General features: G+C 56.7%; 1 protein-coding gene across 1 annotated transcript in view; it reads left to right on the top strand.

The window, feature by feature from the left end:
• The window catches only part of PKD1 (polycystin 1, transient receptor potential channel interacting), a 148,779-nt gene extending 126,996 nt beyond the window's left edge, over nucleotides 1-21,783 (top strand). The window contains exons 35-46 of the mRNA XM_075899843.1: nucleotides 37-155; nucleotides 1,612-1,814; nucleotides 2,358-2,552; nucleotides 4,285-4,424; nucleotides 5,591-5,718; nucleotides 6,860-7,031; nucleotides 7,733-7,858; nucleotides 8,419-8,593; nucleotides 11,103-11,390; nucleotides 12,965-13,099; nucleotides 14,124-14,438; nucleotides 15,341-21,783. Coding sequence (XP_075755958.1) covers nucleotides 37-155; nucleotides 1,612-1,814; nucleotides 2,358-2,552; nucleotides 4,285-4,424; nucleotides 5,591-5,718; nucleotides 6,860-7,031; nucleotides 7,733-7,858; nucleotides 8,419-8,593; nucleotides 11,103-11,390; nucleotides 12,965-13,099; nucleotides 14,124-14,438; nucleotides 15,341-15,952 — 2,608 coding nt within the window. The 3' untranslated portion in view covers nucleotides 15,953-21,783. The remainder of the gene's footprint in view (nucleotides 1-36; nucleotides 156-1,611; nucleotides 1,815-2,357; nucleotides 2,553-4,284; nucleotides 4,425-5,590; nucleotides 5,719-6,859; nucleotides 7,032-7,732; nucleotides 7,859-8,418; nucleotides 8,594-11,102; nucleotides 11,391-12,964; nucleotides 13,100-14,123; nucleotides 14,439-15,340) is intronic.
• Nucleotides 21,784-22,128: the final 345 nt, after the last annotated feature.

The following is a 22,128-nucleotide window of genomic DNA, read 5'->3' as shown; positions in this document are numbered from 1 at the left end:
ACGCCCCATGCTAAGGGCATTGCTTTGCCCCGGCAGCTCCTCCGTGTTTGGGGAGAAGACGGAGACCATCATGCTGCAGCGGCTGAACGAGAAAGGGCAGAACATCCCAGCCCCGGCCAGAGACGTGAGCGGCTCTACCAAGTCGACGTGGACAGGTACTGGGCGGCGAGGCCGGCTCCGGTGTCAGGGCCCCGCACAAAGGACCTGCTCTCTGGAACCGGGAGGGCAAAGAAAGCTCAGATGTTCTGGCGATGGGCGGAGAGACGTCCCTGGTGGGTGCCCCTTCCTGGAGTGCGAGGGGCATCCCATTCTGCAGCTCGCTGGTCTTTGCCTTGATGTCCCTTTGGTCTCTGGGCTCTTGTGCAAATCACCATAAACCCCCCTTCTGGGAAAGCCCTCCCCCCGCCGGTTGTGCTTGAAGGCGTCACCGACCGTCCGCGACGACAAAGCCACCACTCCCCCTCCCATGTTTCCAAAGCACATTTTGGCCGTGAGCTGATCGGACCGGAAGGTGGGGAGTGCCCGCGTGTCACCCCCGGGGAAAAATCTCAAATGAAACCTCGAGCCAGTTAGAGGGAGATGGAAAGGAGACGTCATGCCGCGATGCGTAACGTGGGCAAACCGTCCACGCCTCCTCCCTCCAGCCCGGCTTCTCTCATGGTGGGGGGCGGGGAGCTGAATGGATGGCAGATGTGGTAACGGTTCCTTGGCTCCCCACCTATGGGTCCTGGTATGGCTTGCTTAGCTCGAGAGTCCTGCTTTCAGATGCCCCCCAAGGATTTCTTGCACTACAGCCTCAGGGCAGGAAGCTGAACCCGGCGCTCTCGGGCGATGAAAGTCCCTCCTGTGGTCTTGCCCGAGCTACTGGAGTCCCCGATTTGGATCAACTCGGTTTAAGCAGCCCCTCCAGGACTGGGGGCGTGGAGGCTAAGCAGCCGGTTTGGAGAGCCAGGCCTCCCAGGGGCAAGCAGGTTGAAAGGAAGCATGTAAAACAATTGTTTAAAAATGTAACCACTCGATATCCTCGTGCGAGGCCGGCAGCCAGCCCCCGCTGCCTCCTGGCCCCGCTTCCGCGGAGCTGGCTGCCCTGCAGGCTCTGCAGTATACTGTCGATCCCACAGTGCGGGTGACAGCCGGCTCCCAGGGTGCCAGCGTGCAGCTGTAACGGAAACTGACAAGATGATGCTTATCGCTTAACGGTTTAAATGGTTACACTTCTGCATCCCTAGTTCCACACCTCACAGGGCCGCCTTTCTCCTCCTCCGGTGAATGGGTCTTTCGGGTGACACAAGGCGTGACTGGGAGTTAAAGATCCCACAGGCCTTTGGGAAGATCTGATGTGCTAGGGCCAGTGTCCGGCTGAGAACAGCCGCCCTTCCCCACGTGCACACTAGACAGGTGGCTGCTGCCCCCACTCCTCCAGGGACACGAGATACTCGTGTGTTCTGTACAGCGTAGTCGGGGGAGGGACCGGAGAAATGGGGACTGTCCTTAGAAAGAGCACCCAGGTTTCTGCCGGCTTTCGTCTCTGGTGGGGCTGGCGCGTGCTCGGTCCTGCCAGTTTCCAGCAGCCCCGGGTGGGGTTTCAGCCCTCTACGTTGCTCCCCGCAGTTGTGGACCCCGGGTTCCGGAAGCGCCTGCTGCCGCACTGGTGCTCCTTCCTAGCTCATGCCATCAGCCTCCTGCTCCTTGCCACCTCCATGGGTGTCTCGGTGTGGATCGGCGTGGGCTTCAGCTCCAGCGTGGCGCTCATGTGGCTCATCTCAGGGATTTTCAGCTTCCTGGCATCCTTCCTGGTCTGGGAGCCTCTGAAGGTAAGCAGGGTGTGGGAGAGAAGGTGCAATCCCTCCCAGGGAGTTGAAATTGCTTCACGGCCTGTGGTTTCCAGAACCCACCCGTCTAGGCGGCGCCGCTGTCTGTATCCGGATCTGTAACTCGCTCAGGTCCGTGGACCGTGGGAAAAGCCCTGAGGGAGTGGGCACCGGCGGGCCGGGATGTGCTTAAATCTCTCTGCTTGCGGCCGGGGAGCATCCGTGGACGTTACAGAGCTGCAGACCGTCACGGTGGCGCGTCGGGCAGTCCCGCATCCCGCACGGGGAAACACGGGCGCCCCCGCCCCCGAACAACTCGACGGCCAACACACCACAAGTGGCAGCAGCCAGACAGGGTTTCCTTCCGGGAGAAACCCATTAGCACAGCCCCATAGTTGGAAGGTGCCTGGAGCCACGTCGAGGCTGGCCCCTCTATTCAAGCTCCCCTTCCCATTGGGAACAGAGAGGCTGGTTCCCAGGGGCCTTGTGTGGAGGGAGGGGGCTGCCACGCGGGTGTCTTACGCGCATGGATGTCCCGGGTCACAGGTTCTGCTGGAAGCCCTGTACTTCGCACTGGTGGCTAAGCGCTTGCACCCGGAGGAAGATGACACGCTGGTGGAGCAGCCCTTCGTCGAGCACGTTTCCGAAAAGATCAACAAAGTCCGACCTCCGCAGGGGTTTGCCCTTTTCCAGGCCAAGGAGGAGGCCCGGAAAGTCAAACTGCTTCACAAGATGCTAAAGGTAAAGGGCCCGGCCAGCAACCTGGCTGCCAGGCTGCTTGCCATTTTGATGAGCTAGTAAGTTTGGTTGCTAAAAGTGACAGCGCTGAGGTAATACACTGGAAGGCATTTGCCTCGGTACCACTCTTCGCTCAGATGACGAGCCTACAAACCCGTACAATTAACATGACGTTAAAGCCTATAAAGGCTCACAGCCCATCACAAAGTTCCTTTGAAAGCTTGGCCTCTAGCATCACCACAAGGAATTTAAATACTTCCTCTTGTTTGGCTCACAATAATCATAAGTAAGTGTGACAAAATAGGCAGCAGGTGTAAAACAATACAAAGGAAGTTTTTCTTCACTCAGCGAGCAGTCAACCCGTGGAACTCCTTGCCAGAGGATGTGGTGAAAACTAGGACTTTAACAGGGTTCAAAAAAAAGCTAGCTAGATTCATGGAGGTTAGATCCATCAATGGCTATTAGCCAGGAGGGTAGGAATGGTGTCCCTCGCCTGTTTCCCTGGAGATGGGTGATAGGGGAGGGATCACGTGAGGATTACTGGCGCATCTGGTATTGGCTACTCCATTAAGGGCACTGCCGCCTTTGAAATGTATGTTGCAAAGGTGGAAGAGCCGCGGGGAGCGTGGGGTGAGTGGAAACTCAAGCAGCCCCCTGCTGGCCCCATGCGCCCTGCTTTTCATAGAATCATAGAATCATAGGACTGGAAGGGACCTCGAGAGGTCATCGAGTCCAGCCCCCCGCCCTCAAGGCAGGACCAAGCTCCGTCTACACCATCCCTGACAGATGTCTATCTAACCTGTTCTTAAATATCTCCAGAGAGGGAGATTCCACCACCTCCCTTGGCAATTTATTCCAACATTTGACCACCCTGACAGTTAGGAATTTTTTCCTAATGTCCAATCTAAACCTCCCCTGCTGCACTTTAAGCCCATTACTCCTTGTCCTGTCCTCGGAAACCAAGAGGAACAAATTTTCTCCTTCCTCCTTGTGACACCCTTTTAGATATTTGAAAACCGCTATCATGTCCCCCCTTAATCTTCTTTTTTCCAAACTAAACAAGCCCAGTTCATGAAGCCTGGCTTCATAGGTCATGTTCTCTAGACCTTTAATCATTCTTGTCGCTCTTCTCTGTACCCTTTCCAATTTCTCCACATCTTTCTTGAAATGTGGCGCCCAGAACTGGACACAGTACTCCAGCTGAGGCCTAACTAGTGCAGAGTAGAGCAGCAGAATGACTTCACGAGTTTTGCTTACAACACACCTGTTGATACAACCTAGAATCATATTTGCTTTTTTTGCAACAGCATCACACTGTTGACTCATATTCAACTTGTGGTCCACTATGCTAGCCCCCTCCCCACCTCGCGTCATGCTGAACGGGGTGGTCTCCCTGCACGCAGGAAGCCACGCTGCCAGGGTGCTATGCAATCTGTGTTCCCCTGAACACGTGGAGCTGGGCTGGCTGGCGGGAGGAAACAAATTGTTCCGAGGCCAGGGGCCGGGGCTGGATTCTATTTACCAGCAGCTCCGCAATGGAAATAAACAGACCAGGAAGTGTGGGGCCCATTGCTGCTTCCAGTGGGGGGGGGAGGGGCCTTGCTATCTGAGGGGAGCAGGAGCCGGACCTGGAGACTCAGGAAAACTTCCTTCGTGTGCTCTGCAGCCTGAGGGAGGCACCGTGCCCTGGGCTGTGAGCAGCCCCCTGACGGCGTCTCTGTTTCCTGCTTGCCAGAATTTCCTCATCTATATGCTGTTCTTGCTGGTGACGCTGCTGACCAACTACGGCGACGCCTCCCGCCATGGCAGGGCCTTCCTCCTGCAAAGCTCCATCAAGCAGCAGGTTGGCAGTGAGGAATTCCTCCGCATCAAGAGGTAAGGGCATTGGCGGATCGCCAGTGGGAGGCCAATTGGAGCAAACGCTCCTGTCGAATTCCCTTACTCCTCCCGACTGTGAGGTGTACCGCTGCTGGCTGGAGCTGCCCTCGTCGTTTGATTTAGCGGGTCTTAACTAGACCTGCTAAATCAAATGCCAGAGCCACTGCTTGGAATGAGTTCCGTCCTTGTCTCAGCCCTCTTGGGTTGCTCCATAGCCAAGGGAGACTTGGAAAAGTCAGAGCCAGCGTCTGTGTCACAAAAACTTACAGAAACCCTGGTCCACGATGATCTAACTCAGGCGCGATCCCACTGATGTCAGCACGGTGGCCCTGGTTGAAAAGTGGTGTGAGAGCAGACTCAGCTCCTCGTCACAGAGGGACTGGGCTTGTTTGCAGGGCACTGGCCAAGGAAAGGGGCTTGTAAGGTTGGGCCCCCCTCACCGAAGGCCTCTTGGCACCACAAGAATGCTGTGAAGTGGCTTCAATATAAATGAGAATCAGGCTTGAAAGATTTCTGTGGGGTGCTCGTTATGTGACGTTGATGTGGCAAGAGGGAACATGTAGGCCAGGGGCCTCCGACCCACAGAACAATCAGTTGGGGGCCGCACACAAGTGAGAAGCAACAACAACAAACAAACCCTCACTGAGGTGGCCCCCGCCCGAAAAGGAGAAAGACGCTTCCCACGTTCCCCTCGCACGTCAGCCTCGTGGATTTTGTGTGCACCCACCCCATGGGAGGGGGAGTACCAGGGGGGCTGCAGCACCAGTGCAGATTCCCCAATGCTGGGGGGGGGGGAACCCTGAGCCTTGTGGGCTGGATCCAGGCAACCCCAGGCCTTAGGTTCCCCACCCCTGGTGTAGTGGGATGAAACTGAGCAAAGGGAGAAATTCTCTCTGATGGCCAGAGCACGTTGGCTGTGGCTAGTCTCCCAAGTGGGAGAAGCCTCGTTTCTCCGCCCATTCAGAGGGAGGCTGGATAAAATCACTGGGGTCTGTTCGGTGTCGCTCAGCCTTCTGTACGGCTCTCCGGGAGGGGGCTAGCATTCCTTGGAGAGTTTATACAGCGCCTCAGAACCAGAGCTGGGGGCAGGGCGGGGCTGGCGGAAATGCTGCTTCTGCACTGCCCAGATGAACTTCCCTCTCGTCTCCCCCCCGCGTGCGCAGATCCGACGAGTTCTGGGTGTGGCTGTCGCAAGCCTTGCTGCCCTCGCTCTACAACAGCCAGCCGGGGCGAGGGAGCCGCAGCGCCACGCTGGGAGTGCCGCGCCTGCGCCAGCTCCGTCTGCGGGAAGGTGCGTCCTGCGTCCGGCTGTCGCTGCGTCCGGCCGGGGGAGCCACAGCGCCTCACGAGAGAGGAGACAGGGAGGGGTTTCCAGCGGGACAGAGCTGAGAGGTGGAGCTCGTTTTCTAGCTTCCCGGGAGCCAGCGGGCATGGTGCTGGTCTCCGCCGAAGTCCGGCTGCAGGTTTGCCCTGGGTTATCCTTCGGCCCAGGAACGGGGGTCAGGTGCTTTACAAGAACCGAAGAACCAGGCCCTACCCAGTTTCAGACAGGCCACTGAGGGTGGCCGTCAGCCATCAGGAGGTGGTGAGCCCGGGAACACGGTCACACCCCTGAGCCTCGACGCCGTTGATTTTGCCTCAGCCCAGGGGCTCAGTTAAGGGTGCTGCGTTTATGAACGAGTCCGATGGACGTGCTCCTGTCTCGAGGGTAGGGGAAGGGGGTAGAACGGAGGGTTTTACAGACGCCAGAGGAGGGAGAAGATGGCAAGGAAGAGCTTTCTGCATGGCGTTGTTCCCATGCCCACGGGATGGGTCTCCCTATACCCGGCGGCAGTGACCCCCGGTGGCTGGGTCTGGGGAGGAGCGCCCCCTTCCATCACTCACCCCACAGCCTGTCTCGCAGTGCTAATTCTTCGTGACTCAGCCCTCCGGCCATGACACCATGTAGCTTTCCCCTTCCAAGTCCAGTGGACAATCTCCCCGGGTACCATCCCAGAGTTTTCTGTGATTCCCACTTCCCCAGGGGCAGGTAGGGGAGCCCGGGCCGGCCCCCTACTCCAGGTTCCAGCCCAGAGATGTGCCAACCAGCGACAATGCTCCGCCTGTTTCCAAGCCCTATTGCTCCTGCCCTCTGCTCCTTCCTGCTTCTCTTGCCTTTCTCTGTGTTGGGCCCCCCCTGGGGTCCTTCCTCAGCAGCCCCTCCGCTCTCCGCTTCTAGCTTTGTACTGGCCCAGCCTGCCGCTGCTCAGCTGAGCTTCACCTTCCATTAGCACTTCTCTCTCCAGCCTCCTTCTCCCCCAGATGGCGTCTGCTCGGGTCCTTGCCCCTTCCCCGCTACCTGCCCCCCTTCGGGGGGGAGCGAACAGCCCATCACAGCCCGTCTCATGTCTTGTCATTGCCATGGTAACACATCACGGGCCTCTTTTCCGCAGAATGCCTGGATACCGTTCACGATTTCCTCGGCGGGACGGATGCCCCCACGGCGGCGAAGACCTGCACGTCCGCCTCTAGCAGCTTCAGCACAGGCCATTACGCGGTGGGCTGGGAGAGGGTATCTGTCAACCTGACCCAGTCTTGGTCCTACTCGCCGCCTGACCTCGCCGGGTACGAAGCTGCCTGCTCCACACGCGCGTTTCCTGAATGCGGCCGCAGCGTTGGGTTCCAGCGGTCGTGTCAGTTCGCCCAGCCGCGCCCCATGAATGCAGCAGGCCTAGTGCGGGTCTGCCCGCGGGCCGGGTTCCCTTGCAGTCTGGTGTCCACCATGCGCCTTAGTTGTTGTTTTGTGGCATGCAAGCGGCGTGGAAGAGTGGAGCTCTGAGCGTGCAGGCGAGTGCCGCCGTGAGGCGCTTTGCCAATGCAGAGGGGGCACGCACCAGGGGACCGATCCTTCCAACCTGCTCTTTAAGAGCAGGGGTGAGTTCCCGAGCCAGTTAAAACCCCAGCAAGGGAAGCGTGGCACAGTGATGGTAGCACCTGCCAGCTCGAGGGGTGCAGGAAGCAGCCATAAAGCCTGGGTCTCTGCTCGGTGGAGCTCCGGTTCTAGCGTTTATGGGGCATTTCTGGGGGGTGTGTTAGGAAGGGAAGGGAAGGGAGTGGACATGGGCCTGGCCTTGGGCCATTTCAATTAAGACCCTTTTTGTTTGAAATGTCTCATGCGCCCTGGATGGATTAAACTTAAACCCGCCCCTTCCCGGAAGCCGTCCCGATCCCCGTTGGCACTTGCATGTGGATCCCGGCTTCAGAGGGGGCTTGGGTCAGCAGCTCCCCCCCGCCCACATGCAACGGCGGCTCCTTTTCTTTCGCAGCGTCTGGTACTGGGGCGCCCTCTCGGTGTACGACAGCGGAGGTTACGTCCAGGAGCTGGGAGCCACGCTGGCGGAGAGCAGAGCCCGGGTGGACTATCTCCAGCAAAACAACTGGATCAACAACATGTAAGCAGCCGAGGGGAGGCCTGACTTTGGCTGCGATTTGGGAATGGTCCCGAGCCCCCTTCTCTCACCTGCATTTTCAGTGCAGGTCGTTGAGGTGCCTCATGCCAAACCTACAAGCGATTGGAGCGGGTCCGGCGGAGGGCGACAAAAATGATTCGGGGGCTGGAGCACAGGACTTGGAGAGGCTGAGGGATTTGGGCTTGTTTAGCCTGCAGAAGAGAAGAGTGAGGGGGGATTTGAGAGCAGCCGGCAGGGGGTTCCACAGAGGCTGGCGAGAGGCTGGTCTCAGTGGGGGCAGAATGAGGAGCAATGGGCTCAGTTGCAGCGGGGGAGGTCTAGGTTGGCGATTAGGAAAATCTCTTTCCCTAGGAGGGTGGGGAGGCACTGGGAGGGGGTGGAATCCCCATTCCTAGGGGGGTTTAAGTCCCAGTTTTCCCAAGCCCTGGCTGGGCTGACTGAGTTGGGCTTGGTCCTGCTTTGGGCAGGGGGCTGGGCTGCCGCCAGACGTGACGGTCACCTTCCCCCCGTCTGACCTGGCGGCCGCTTCTCTGTCCCGGCAGGAGCAGAGCGGTCTTCGTGGAGCTGACGCAGTACAACCCCAGCGTGGACCTGCACGCCGCCATCACCCTGCGGCTGGAGTTCCCCGTGGCGGGGCGAGCCGTGGCCGCCATCGCCGTTGGGCCCTTCCCCCTGCTGCGGCTCAGCGGGGGAGTCACGCTGCAGCTTGTCATGATGGTCAGTCCAGCAGCTTTGCTCCTCTCCAGCCGGCCTGGGGAGAGGAATTCAGGGCACCCCAGTTACAGGCTTCTGCAGGCCCCCGAGCTCAGAGTCCAGGTAGTGTTGCACGCCCAGTAGTCCTGCTCTGTCACACGGCTCGCGGGGGGAGTTACTCACCCTGCTCTGCTTGCTGCCAGGACCCCGGTTCCAGACACGCCCAACTCTTGTGCTGTGGGTAGGTCTGTTGAAGGATCCACTTTTCCTCCCCACCCCGAGGCCGATTGTGCTGTTGGCTCAGAACAGTCACCTCCGGCACCCATGACTCCAACTCACTGGCTGACGCTTCCCCCTCCTGTTGCTGGGCCCGGCGACGGAGACTGGCCTGCCCTAGCCACCCACCATCTTACCGCTGTTAGTCCAAGAGCTACAGGCACGGACCTTCTCCCTGGTGGAGGAGTGTTCCTTGGGCGGGAGAGGGAAAAATGTCTCCTCCGGCAGAATCCCAACGTACGTCACCTTCTCCCCTCGTGGACAAGGCCCGGGCACCGATGGGGGACACTTTGGGGCTGTGGCATGGGCAGGGTCCTTTGACAGGCAAAACCCAGCAATCCCAGGATCCGCCAGCAAGGCGGAGTTTGTCCTAAGGCACCGGGGGAGGGTCCTGGAGCCTTATGCTTTGATCTACCCCAGCTTGGGCAGGCCCGCACGGTCTAACCCAGCGGTGGGCAACGTGCAGCCCAGTGCGGTCCTGTGCGTGGCCCGCGAGACGTTTTCTTCACTCGTGCCCACACGCAGCGGGGCCAGAGTCCACTGGTTTCCATCCACGTCGGGTTTTTTCCTCCCGACATTACTAAAGTGACGCACACCGACGATGAGAGCCGGGCGCTCCCTCTGCGTCCAATCACAGCGCTGCTACGGTTCACTCGGCACCGCCCACAAATGCTAGGGACACACGAGCAGTGAGCACAACTAGCCTATCGCGGGAGCCCCCTGCGATACAGGAGAGCCACTCATGCGACCCACTCTCTAGCCTAGGTTGCCCCTCGCTGGTCTCACAGGAGCTCAGCACACGGCTGCTCGAAGGCAAGGCCTGGCCGAGTAGCTCCCTAGGCTGGGAGCATTGTGCTGATAGTAAGGTGGGCCCTCAGAGGCCAGAGAGAGGAGGGGGAGCTTTGGCCCACCAATCACCAGCAAGTCAGCCCTTGCAACGTCCCGGGAGCTCACGGCCAGTAGTAGGGCCCCCTCTCTGCCGTCACGGGGCAATGGTGCTGCCACTGCTCCAAGGGCCAGCAGGCAGGGCCGTGATGACCGTCTGACAGCACCGCCATTCTGTAATTGCCACCCGGGCTCACAAGCACAGCCCCACTCTGGCACCTTCTTCAGAATATTCCGAACGTTTCCCACAATGTTCTAGCCTGCACGTTAAGGGAGTATGGATTGGATAACTGGACGGTGAGGTGGATAGAAAGCTGGCTAGATTGTCAGGCCCAACGGGGAGTGATCAATGACTTGATGTCAGGATGGCAGTCGGTTTCTAGCGCAGTGACCCAAGGGTCAGTTCTAGGGCCGGTTTCGTGCAACATCTTTATTAATGACCCGGATGAGGGGATGGATCGTGCCCTCAGCAAGTTGGCAGATGACACTAAGCTAAGGGGAGAGGTAGATACGTTGAAAGGCAGGGATACAGTCCAGAGTGACCTAGACAGAGTAGAGGATTGGGCCAAAAGAAATCTGATGAGGTTCAACAAGGACAAGTGTAGAGTCCTGCCCTTAGGACGGAAGAATCCCAAGCATTGGTACAGGCTGGGGACCGAATGGCTAAGTAGTTCTGCAGAAAAGGACCTGAGGATTCCAGTGGATGAAAAGCTGGATATGAGTCAACAGGACGCCCTTGTAGCCAAGAAGGTGACTGGCATATTCGGGTGCACGAGGAGGAGCATTGACAGCAGATCTAGAGAAGTGATTGTTCCCCTTTATTCGGCTCTGGTGAGGCCACCTCTGGAGTATTGTGTCCAGTTCTGGGCCCCCGCCTACAGAAAGGATGTGGACGCATTGGAGAGGGTCCAGCGGAGGGCAGTGAAAATGCTGAGGGGGCTGGAGCACATGACCAATGTGGAGAGGCTGAGGGATTTGGGTCTGTTTAGTCTGCAGAAGAGAAGAGTGAGGGGGGATTTGAGAGCAGCCTTTAACTCCCTGAAGGGGGTTCCAAAGAGGCTGGAGAGAGGCTGTTGTCAGTGGTGGTAGATGAGAGAACAAGGAGCAATGGGCTCAAGTTGCAGTGGAGGAGGTCTGGGTTGGATATTAGGAAAACGATTTCCCTAGGAGGGTGGGGAAGCACTGGGATGGGTTCCCTAGGGAGGGGGTGGAATCTCCATCCCTAGAGGTGTTTAAGTCCCGGCTTGACAAAGCCCTGGCTGGGATGATTGAGTTGGGGTTGGTCCTGCTTAGGGCAGGGGGCTGGACATGATGCCGGACCTAGGATTCTATGATTCTATGAATGAACTCTTCCTCCGCCCCTACGTTGCAGGTCTTTCTCATGGTGTTTGTGGTCTACTTTGTGGTTTCCGAGTCCCTCTCCATCCAAAAGGAAGGCAGGGCCTACTTCACGTCCTTGGGAAGCTACAGCCAGTGGCTGCTCATCCTTCTGGCCACCTGCACCGTGGTGGTGCACGTGAGCCAGGCCACCATCGCTGACCAGCAGTGGGCAAAGTATCTGAAGAACCGCAAGGGCTTCACCAACTTTTACCAGGTGGCCCTCCTCAACACGGTCTTCAACGGCTTGGCCGCCTCTCTTCTCTTCCTGCTGACTGTGAAGGTACGGTGGCGGGGTAGCGCTAGGTCGTGGAGGTACATTGTGCAGGTGGGGGCTAAACTTGAGAGGACTACACCTGTCCCAGGCCTCCTTTCCTGTCCAGCGTTCGTTCTAGAGCACAAGCAGTAATTAGATCCGTGTCTCCCCATCAGGAAGAGTCGAGAAGCCCAGCCATCTCGCTTGCCAAAAAACCTTGCACGGCAGATGCAGGGCGACTGACTGATGCCAATTTGTGTAAACCAACCGGACTGACAGGGAACCGGTCTGTGGAGTCCTGTGCAGAGCAGAACTCTGTCACAAGCGCTCCGCTCCCAGCCACGCCTGGATTCTGAGCACAGTTGAAGCTTCGTCCATGAGCCCTTAACAGCCTAATGCAATACACCCAATGTCATCAAAGCCTGAGCTATAAACGGGTTAAATTGAGTAGTGCGCAACCCCCACCTTGTATGGGAAATAATGTAAGAATGGCCACACTGGTCAGACCAAAGGTCCATCCAGCCCCCTGTCCTTCCTGCCCCCAGTGGCCAGTGCCAGGTGCCCCAGAGGGCATGAACAGAACAGGGACTCATCAAGTGATCCCTCCCCTGTCATCCATTTCCAGCCTCTGACACACAGAGGGTAGGGACATCATCCTTACCCATCTTAGCTAATTAGTATTAATGGAGCTAACCTCCATGAATTTATCTAGCTCTTTTTAGAACCCTGTTTAAGTCCTGGCCTTCACAACATCCTCTGGCAAGGAGTTCCACAGGTTGACACTGCACTGCTTGAAGAAAAACTTCCTTTTGTTTGTTTTAAAGCTATCTTACCATAGTCTTTTCTCTAGATTTATGTATGTGGGACCCAACCGTAAGGAATGGGTAGTGAGAGATAGCTCCACTGCAAAGTAGCTGTGCAGAAAAGGGCAGTGACACTAAACACAGCCCCAGAACTGCACCCTAGGCCCTGTATAAATAGAACAAAGATACTCCTCACCCCTAAGATCTTACAAGGTAAGATACGAGAACAGGGCGGGACAGACGGGAGCGCACCCATACCTGTGACAGTAATCCTGCGAGCCTGGATGTGTGATGTTAAGAGACACGTTACCAGGCATTGACATGAGCTAGGTGCCTTTTCATTCCCATCCCTGGCGTTCGCCGGGCGAGACGGCGCAGCACTGCGGGTCACAGGGCTGTAGTCGGAAGCGCAGAGCCATGCAGGTGGCTTTGGGCTCTCGCCACCTCACCTACCCGGCGTTTGGGGAGGGGCTGACCCAGCAGCAGACTGGCAGAGTCCGCCGGAGCGGCACGCGCTGAGGACTCTTGTGAATGCGGTTTGTTTAACTGAGCGTGAACCCCCACGCTGAGGGCTGCTTAAGCCAATGCCGATGTTTTAGCAGAAAGGATTGAAAACAGGCCGAGGGCACGTGGCCCTTCGTCAGCTACATGCCAGCAGGGCGGGTGGACACTGAACTCCGGCATGCGGGGCCTGACCCTGGCAGCAGGGCCACTCGGTGGAAGGCCACCCCAGCCGGGCCTGCAGCGTGTTCCTCAGCCCATACGGGTATAAACCTGCCTCCTCTCCTCTGGTCTCAGGCTGCCCACCAGCTGCGCTTTGTCAGGCAGTGGTCCGTGTTCGGCAAAACCCTGCAGAAGTCCACGCGGGAGCTGGCTGCTGCCGGACTGGCCTTCACGCTGCTCCTCCTCGCTTATTCCCAGCTTGGCTTCCTGGTAAAGAGACACGCTCAAGTCTCCCCCTTCACGCTGTGTTGCGGGGGGGGAAGCTACTGGAGTAGCCACAAAGGGGAGAGTCAATGGTGGGGCAGGGGGTTGGGGGACTCAACACTGATACAAGCCAGAGTCCTCGCAGGAGCAAAGCTCAGCTCAGCTGGCCCCCTTCCTGGTGGGTAGCAGCACCTGACCGGCCCGGGAGGTAGAACTAGAGCAGGGGTCAAACTTCTTGGCCCACGTCCCACCCCACTGAATGCAAACCTTCCTGCAGACCCCCAGCCAGCCACTCGTGATGACACAATAGGTGCAGGAGGCAGGCAGGGGTGAGGTCTGGGTGGGAGAGTGCAGGAGCTGGGTGGTGGGGAGGGTGCAGGAGCAGGCTGGGGGTAGGGGATCTGGTCATGAGGCAGATGGCCACTCAGACCTCGCTTTATACCTCCTGCGGCTCCAAGGCCCCGCCCCCACTGCTCCCATTGGCTGTGATTCTGGCCAATGGGAGCAGTGGGGAAAGCCTCCAGGGAAGTGGTTTCCTGCGCTGCTGTTCCCCCAGCCGGGAGGAGAGCAAGTGGCAGTGCATAGAGCCGCTTCCTTCCCTCCACGCCGGGTCGGGTCCACGAGGCTCGCCCTCGCCCTGCAGCGGGAAGCCGGCACTGGCGTGCCAACCTCGTGGGGAGAGGTAGGGGCAGGCCCGGAGCTCTAGCACAAGCTCTATGTTGTGGGGGCGGGGGGAAGAAAAGCCCTGAGGCCTCAGCCCACCTGCAAGAAGGTCACAGACCACGAATAGTCCTTGGACCACACTTCGAGAACCACAGTCCAAGCGAGAGTCCCTCTAGGTCAGGGTTGGGGCAGCCTGTCCGCGCCGGAGCTGGTAGATGGAGCAGGCCTAAGCCTGGGATACTGCCACTTGCCTGCCCTGGCGAGGCGCTTGGAGCTCAGCAACAGACAGGCCGTCTCCGGGGGGAGTGTGGCCTCTGCCATTGAGACAACGCCCTTCCATTTCCCCCCGCCCGCCTTTCCTTCGCAGCTCTTCTCCTCCTGCTCCGAATCCTTCCACAGCTTCAGCAGCAGCCTGCTGCTCCTCCTGGCCGCCATCCGCGGCAGCGTGAACCTCCGGCTCTGTCTGCCTGAGCCCTCGGGGCTCTACTACCTCTTCTGCACCAGCTACATCGCCCTGGAGATGTGGATCATGCTGAGGCTCTTTGCCGCCGTGCTCATCCACAGCTACCGGGAGATGAATTTCGAGCTGTGCCGCCCGGCCTTCGAGCCCCAAGACTACGAGATGGTGGAGCTCTTCGTCCGCCGCCTGAAGCTTTGGATGGGCTTCAGCAAAGTCAAGGAAGTAGGTGCACTGCCCTACGGGGTGCCAGGGCGTGCTAGCCGGGCAAGGCCCAGGCTCCTGGCTGGCGTGAGGTCCCCAGGGGGCAGCAGGGGAGGGATGTTTGGCCTAGTCAGTGGCCTTCATGGGGCCGTGGGGGCTGGTGATACAGACACTCGGATTGTTTCCCTCATTGCCATTGGCAGTGGGGCGGGGGCAAGCACTGACAGACGCCTGCCCACAGCTCTATGGGTCACAGCGGTGATCAGAGGCAGGAGGATCGGCAGCAAGAGCAGGCGTCCCAAGGAGTCAATTGCTTCTCTTAGTGCGGCTCAGGGATTTGGGCTCATTCAGTCTGCAGAAGAGAAGAGTGAGGGGGGATTTGAGAGCAGCCTGCAACTTCCTGCAAGGGGGGTTCCAGAGAGGATGGAGAGAGGCTGTTCTCAGTGGGGGCAGAACAAGGAGCAATGGGCTCAAGTTGCAGTGGGGCAGGTCTAGGTTGGAGATTAGGACAAACCATTTCCCTAGGCGGGTGGGGAAGCGCTGGGCTGGGTTCCCTAGGGAGGGGGTGGAATCTCCATCCTTGGAGGTTTTGAAGTCTCGGCTTGATCAAGCCTTGCCTGAGCTGATTGAGTTGGGGTCGGTCCTGACTTGGGCAGGGGGCTGGACTCGATGGCTCCTGAGATCTCTGCCGGCCCTGGGATTCTATGATTGGGGGCAAGAGCAGACTGCACCCGGCATTGTCCCCGCATTGGGGTCACCCCACCAGCCGGTCTGGCCAAGCCGTTGGAGATCGTCATCCAGGCTGAGAGGAGGATACTGGGGTGGAATGGGCGCCTGCAGAGGGCACCTCCCGGGGCAAGGGGCAGGGCTCCCGAGGGCTGGATCTCTGCGCTAACCCTGTTTCGTGCTCGCTTCCCTTCCAGTTTCGGCACAAGGTGAGGTTTGAAGGGATGGAGCCGTTACCGTCCCGCTCCTCCAGCGACTCCAAGTCCTTCCGGGGTCCCACCCCCAGCGCAGCCTCCGACAGCTCCAGGGCTTCCACTTCCTCCAGCCAGCTGGACGTGCTGAGCACCAGGGAGAGCTCAGAGGTGGAGGCCGACGTCCAGCGTCTCCTCTCCCTCTTCGAGGTGCTGCTGGCCCAGTTTGACCGGGTGAACCAGGTGACGGAGGAGGTCTATCGCATCGAGCAGCAGCTGCAGGACTCCCAGAGCAGGAGGACCAGGATGAAGTCCATCCAGATGACAGAGGACCTGCTGACTCGCTACTGCCTGGAGCGCACAGAGCAGGGACTTCCTCCTGAGAACTTTTCTGACGACTTGCACCCTCCCCGAGACCCTGTCTTGCCCTCCCACCCCGCCAGTGCCCTGGAGAGCAGCACAGACCGTGTGCCCAGCCCAATAATCCGAGCCAGTAGGGGCATCAGCCTAGCATCTTCTCTGCTTTCCCTGCACAAGACACACACTCCCCCAGCATCAGTGGTCAGGAAGAAAAAAACGCTCCGGGCAAAGAACAAGGTCCACCCCAGCATCAAGTAACTGGAGACCACGTGCAGCGCCACTGGGGAAATATGTCACCGCGCCTTCGCGGGGAAGGCGGTAAGAGCCTCGGAACGTGACCCATGAAGGTTCCACCGCCGCTTGGGGTCAGAGCCGGAAGTCGCAAGGGGCTGCTGGTGTGGAAAACGGAAGCATTCGCTGTGCCGTGCTGGGCTCTTGGCCAGCTTGGATGCTGGCAGCATCACTGCCGCCTCAGGACATGCAGCTGAGAAGATGCTCTGAGTCTCCCAGGAGCCTAATGAAGATGGACACAGCCGCTGAGAGTTGTACACCCTGGCAGCTTCTGACTCCACGGGTCCTCACTTTCCTGTTTTGTTTAGCGATGGTTTCACAGCTTTTTGGTCGCCTTGGAGATTGTTGGTCCTTTGGGCCAGGGCAACCTCCACGACCCAGCGTCACCAAGGCCAGAGGAGAGAGGCTGCAAGACATTCACCTCACCATAGCTAGCACCGGCAGCAAGAGGAAAAGCAACGTTAACCGGGGCTGATAGTAAACAGAAGTGTCTCACAAAACGAGCACGTTTCAAAAGCACTGGCCCGGTACTGCTAAGTTGCTCTAGCAAGAGCTGCGGCGAAGTAAAGCGAATGCCGCCAGGATCACCTCCAGAAGGATCTCCCGGGCTCAGCGGGCTGGGCCAAAAGCCGAGGGGAGAGGAGGTGACATTCCGAGTACTTCATGGTTTTATCGACTTGTGGGTTCACAGACCGGACACCGTGGAGGAAAACGACAGGTTTCAGGGGGATATTTAACTCAATCATTGTATCGGCATGAATATATAGAGACAGTATCTACACCCAGGGTGGTTAGTTTGCAGTATTGGCTAGTGTTATCCTCCAGCATTTGATACTATTATTTGTATTTAAAAATTATTTAAAAATATGAAAGACCGTGACATCCCTATCAAGCCACCGCTTCCAATCAGCAACCAGTCTTAGGGAGTGGCAATTAGTGACAGCTCCGCTAAAAAGGTACTGGAGACCTAGGGGGAGTTCTTCTAATTGGTCACTCAAACAAGGGGGCTGCCGGCTCAGCTCCCCTTTCGCTACTGATCTTTCCCCAGCCAATAGATTGAATGGGTAAGTGTGGTGCGTTGGTTGCTTGGTTTCTCTTGTTGAAGGAATGTATTGACATAGGTATTTTTTTGGTTTACTTTTTTGTATGTACTGCCCAGCACTTTAAACAATGCTTTCCTTGGCTAACCACGACACACGCAAACGTTTTAACGAGAACGGAATAATATATCGTGAAAGCAGTATTTTTTTTAAACATACACGGAAATGAGCAATCGGTAATGTGAACGCAGCTCCCCAGTGCGCCATCCCGGGTGCAGCCACACCTCCAGGGCTGGGTGCCGGCTAACGACCCTCAATCCTTCTCACCCACAAACGTAGGAGTGTCCCAAGGGAAACAAATGCCTTCAGAAAAATAAACGCTCTAGAGGATGCAGGAAACAAGCCGCCTGGCAGCGGAAAGAAGTGGGGCGAGACAAGAGCAAACAGGTCTTGGTTTGCTCCTGTCCGGGACAGGAAGATGTATCTGCTCCCACTCCCCACGGTGCTGTAAGCCAGAGTATATTGAGCTACAACTGCACTACATTTGATAGGCCATGGCAGGTACGTGTTGAGCACTTCCTACCCCCTCTAGAAAATCGGAACAGTGGCAATCAAATGCACCCATGTGGGCAGCCCCCGTCTGTGCCGATTATTTCCAGCTCTGCTAAGAGGTGCTAACGTCAGCAAAATTGTCCTGGCAGCGAGTGCCCCAGGCTGCGTTCACCTCACCCTTGCCGTTCCGCGCTATGTCGATTGTAAGTAATTTATACGGGGTTTTGAAATGTATATAGTTATGTATGTTTGCTATATTTTCATAGCAGCGGTGCCGTGTGTGACACATGTAGATAGCCGACAGAACACTGATGTCAGAGTTATTTAAAGGGTGTATGAAGTGCTTCTTTCCAGGACTGTTCATTGTATATAAAGTATTAGGTGTCGGCGTGCATGTGTGCTCTCGTGCCCGACGACGAGGCGCGGGCTGGCCTGGCCCGCTGTCAGGCTCGACACAGGGAGCTGAGTGCAGCAATGGGGTCGCTCGCGATGCCTTTGGGGTTCTTCCCCAGCCCCCGGCCAGTCCTGCTCAAGGCTTTTGAATGGTAGAGCTGTTCGCCGGCTGCCCGTTGAAACCAAAAGGCCAATATTAGCGGGGGCTGTTGTTCCTGGTACAGCATCTCCTCTTTGACTCCAGCCAGCTTCCAGGGCTGCCCTGCTTGGCTCATAACATGGCTCTCTTCCAAGCCCTGAAGCTCCCTAATCCAGGGGAGGAACGAGCCGAAGGGAAGTCTGTGCTCCTTTCATGCAGGCTAGAGCCACTTCCTTTTGCATTGGTGGCTCTTCCCTTTTGGCAGCTCGTTCGCCATCTCCAGCTCCTGGTTTTCTCCTGCTGCACATGTGAGATGGAGGCATGGGGCTAGGTAATCCAGCTGGCATCCAGGCTGCCTTGCGCCACGCTCGCTGGAGACTTGAGCTGCAAGCCCGGGGTTTCCTCGCGAGGAGGTTTGCCTTCAGGGAAGTTCGTTTTGGACTTGCGGAGCTGACTGCAGAGGACAAAGTTAGGTGCGGCCTTGCCGAAGGCGCGGGGGAGAGGTTAGCGTGAGGGCGAAAGAAAGGCGAAGGCGGTTTGGTGGGGGCGGGGAGGGCCTGAAAGCACAGAAGGCAAGGCGGGAAGTAGAGTAGAGCGCGAAGGAAATGGGAGCTGGAGCCCTGGGCGAGCTTCGCAGAGGGGCGACGGAAGATCGGCAGGGGCAGAGTCCCAGCAAAGTGACATGCTTGGAATGTTGGAAGAGGCAGCGGCAGAGGGAGGAGACAAGTTGGAGAAGTGGAAAGTGGAGCTTACTTGGCACCTATCCGTTAGCACAGGCCTGGGCATCATCCGGCCCAGGAGCTGGATCTGGCCCAGAGCAAGGGGCAGGTTTTGCTATTGAGTTTACAGCAATAAATCCTATTGCCTACACCCAAATGATTTTATATCCCTATTACTGCACTCCATCTGCCCTGAGAGTTGAATCAATTCCGCTCCCTCCCCTCCCCCCAAAACTACTTCAATGCTGCTTTTGAACAACCCCCCTTCCCTTCACTTTTTACAAGCAACAGAAGCACTGTTTGTATCTGCCCCATGGGCTCTGCAAGGTTCCCCGCACACGGCTTTGGAGACAAAGCAGCGTCAGCGGAGAGATTATGGGAACATGCCAGGGCCACAGTGCTGTCTGTACTGGCCAAACTAGCAACTCGTGTGATGCCCCAAACCTGTTCTTGGGGGCAGGGGGTAGCCAGGATTCAGCTTGTTGCGGTCCACCAGAGGCACTGTGACACCATGGGCAAAGTGACCATTTCTAGGGGTCCTTTCCCCTGGCTGTACACAAGGTATTACTCCTTCAGCTCAGGGCGAGAGATGTGAGGCCGAACCAGGGGTCAGTACAGGGGAACGTGGGTGAACCCCTCTGGCCTGGGTTAGGCAGCTCTACTGCTCCCTCAGCAGGCTTTCATTGATGCCTCTTTGAAGGGGCCCCTGGAAGTTCTCGGAGAGGACTGAGAATGAAGTGGTGCGAAAGGCACTCCCAGTATTGCTGCATGAAGGGAGGATTTCCAAGTGCCCCACCGCCTGGAAAAACAATAAACATTCCTGACATGTCTGCGGGCGGGGATGGTTGGTTGTGTTCAATGAGTGAGCCCCAACTGGACAATAGGGCATCTTGGAACAGACTCTGGGGGATTCAATTCCATTGGCTACATACAATGCACTTTCTAATGGAAGAAGCGTCCAGTTGTGGGGATGTTTGGCCTCACACAGAGAAACGGGTGGCACGAATCAGCTAATGAGCTTTGATTATTAACGAGTAAGGGAATTAGCACCCCTGTGTTCAGGCAGCAGACAGACAGTGTCTCTAGGATTTATACATAAGGCATTATGGATGCTCTAGTTTTGTATTAGTGGGAATTCCACCATTGGAGCATCCTTCCTAACCTAGCTTTAGGGCCCTTTTTCCACACCTGGAGGGATTTTTCCAGTGAAGAGAGACCCTCCCCTCTGCCCAAGTGAATGTGGCAACTTTGCCAACTTTTTTCCCCCCCAGGATTCCCATGGCCGCTAATACCCCTTACCTGAAAGCTTGGCTCTAGATTCAGAACAAATTAGCTTCCTCTTTGCATTTGGGAAGGTAGCACCCGGAGGACAGAGGACAGGGCGTGCACTTAGGAAAAACAAATAAACCCCACATTGCTACCGCTAGGGTTGCCAGCTGTCTGGTTTTGAACTGGACAGTCCAGTATTTGAGCTTTCTGTTCGGGAAACACATTGAGAAAATAGAAATGAGAAAATATCAACATCTGGTATTTGCTGAATAAGATGCACTGTAGATTGTGATGTACTGTCAAGTGTGTCCGGGATTTTTGTTGAAACCATCTGGCAACCCTAGCTACTACAGGGTTTCCCCGCCCATGTTTTAAGAGTGCAGCCTGCATGCGGCCAGGCCAGCTGAGAAAACACTAATATAATCCTATCTAGCCGTGCTCACGTGATGCCAACCTGGCTTCCCACATGGCTTAGAACAATTAGCCACTGAACTATCTAGCAGTGCCCCCGTTATGCTTAGCAAGCTCTGGCCCCGATGCAGGCCAGCCAAGACTCCCCTGAAGAGCTAGCCTAGAGGGCAGGCTGTAGCTGTGACAGCAGTTACAAACAGTGGCTGGGAGGATGGTTAAGAGCTGTCTGAGACAAGAGGCCTCTCAATCAACCATAATTGCCAAGAGCTAAATGGTAGATGCAGGGTCCGGACGCTATGGCTGAAGGTACCGTTTGATTGGCCAAGGGCTTTGAAAGTCCAGTAAAACCTAGACGCGTGAAAGGGCAAAACAGACGCTTGCGGTCAGCCTGCGGTTGGCAGCAATAGATTTAGACTCCCCTCCCCCCCAAACCCAGCAGTTAATTGAACACGGGCTGTAATGTTGAGAGAAGCTAGAGCCCTGAAAGCCAAAGGCAGATGCACTGCCTTTTGCAGGCTCACAGCTGGTGGCAAAGGTTAAATTTAGGACACACCCACTGTGGCGAGCTGGCATTGCTTGAAGTTTGGCCTTCAAACGAATGAGCGGCTTCGCCCGCTAGCTGAATGCATGTGCGCATGGCGGTGTGAGAGAGTCCCACCAAGTGCTGCATCGAACTGCAGAGGAGCAAAGCTGGATTAGGACAAGGGCCCTAGTGCTTTTCCTGGCTCCAAGTCTGTGAAGAGGCGCTAGAGAAAAGCCGGACGCTCCCAGGCGGGGTGGAACACACCACGGTAATGCTCTCCTAGCAGCACGACTTTGTATGGGACCTTTAGTCGCAAGCAGGGGGTTCCTGGCAGTGACCCCGCTAAGGGGTCAAGTATACAAAACCTGAGCTTCATTGCAGCCACAGCTATTAGTCATGAGATTATACTCCTTGTCCACAGCAATTCATTCAACTTGCAGCCCTACTAAGTACTCTTGAATGTATATTTTGTGTTTATAGTCACCGAGCGATGGTTTCTTATTTATTGCCTGAAGTCTCACCATGATGCAATCATATCAAGCTGCTTGAACAGGGCCCTACCAGCTAGTTAAGGGGTGGGAGGTGGGTGGGCAATCCGTATAATGCTTTCTGTAGCACTGGATGGTCAGGGCGAATGCACCAACATAGTGCCTGCTGGTCCCTGTTGCATTTGCAAACAGAATAGCCAATTTTGTAACGGCGGGAATGTTTCTTAAAAATGACAATGTCAAATAAAAACCATGGACTGCTAAGTAAGCGTCTGCAATGCTTTTGGTGGGAGCTGTTACACTAACCTTGTTGCCCATTAGCAATCCATGTGCACAACTCTCTACGGTACATACAGCACCACAGGAAGGTTTGAAAGCTACTCGCTGCAGACCTAGTCCAACTCGAGTACTTTAATTGCTCAGTAAATTCTACCCCCTGAGAAATACGCATTTGTCACCAAAAGTCAAAAACTGGTAACAGGAGAATTACTCATTATTACTGCATTGAGGAGCTTTGAAATCTCTGATAGAAGTTCTATAGGTTGAACCTCTCTGGTCTGGCAACATGTGTCATCCAGCATGATTTGAGTTGGCCAGAAACCTACTTAC

Source organism: Pelodiscus sinensis, chromosome 16 (assembly GCF_049634645.1).
Source record: "Pelodiscus sinensis isolate JC-2024 chromosome 16, ASM4963464v1, whole genome shotgun sequence".
NCBI lineage: Eukaryota > Metazoa > Chordata > Testudines > Trionychidae > Pelodiscus > Pelodiscus sinensis.
Note: the sequence above shows the minus strand (reverse complement) of the source record. Positions and strands in the feature narration are given on the sequence as shown.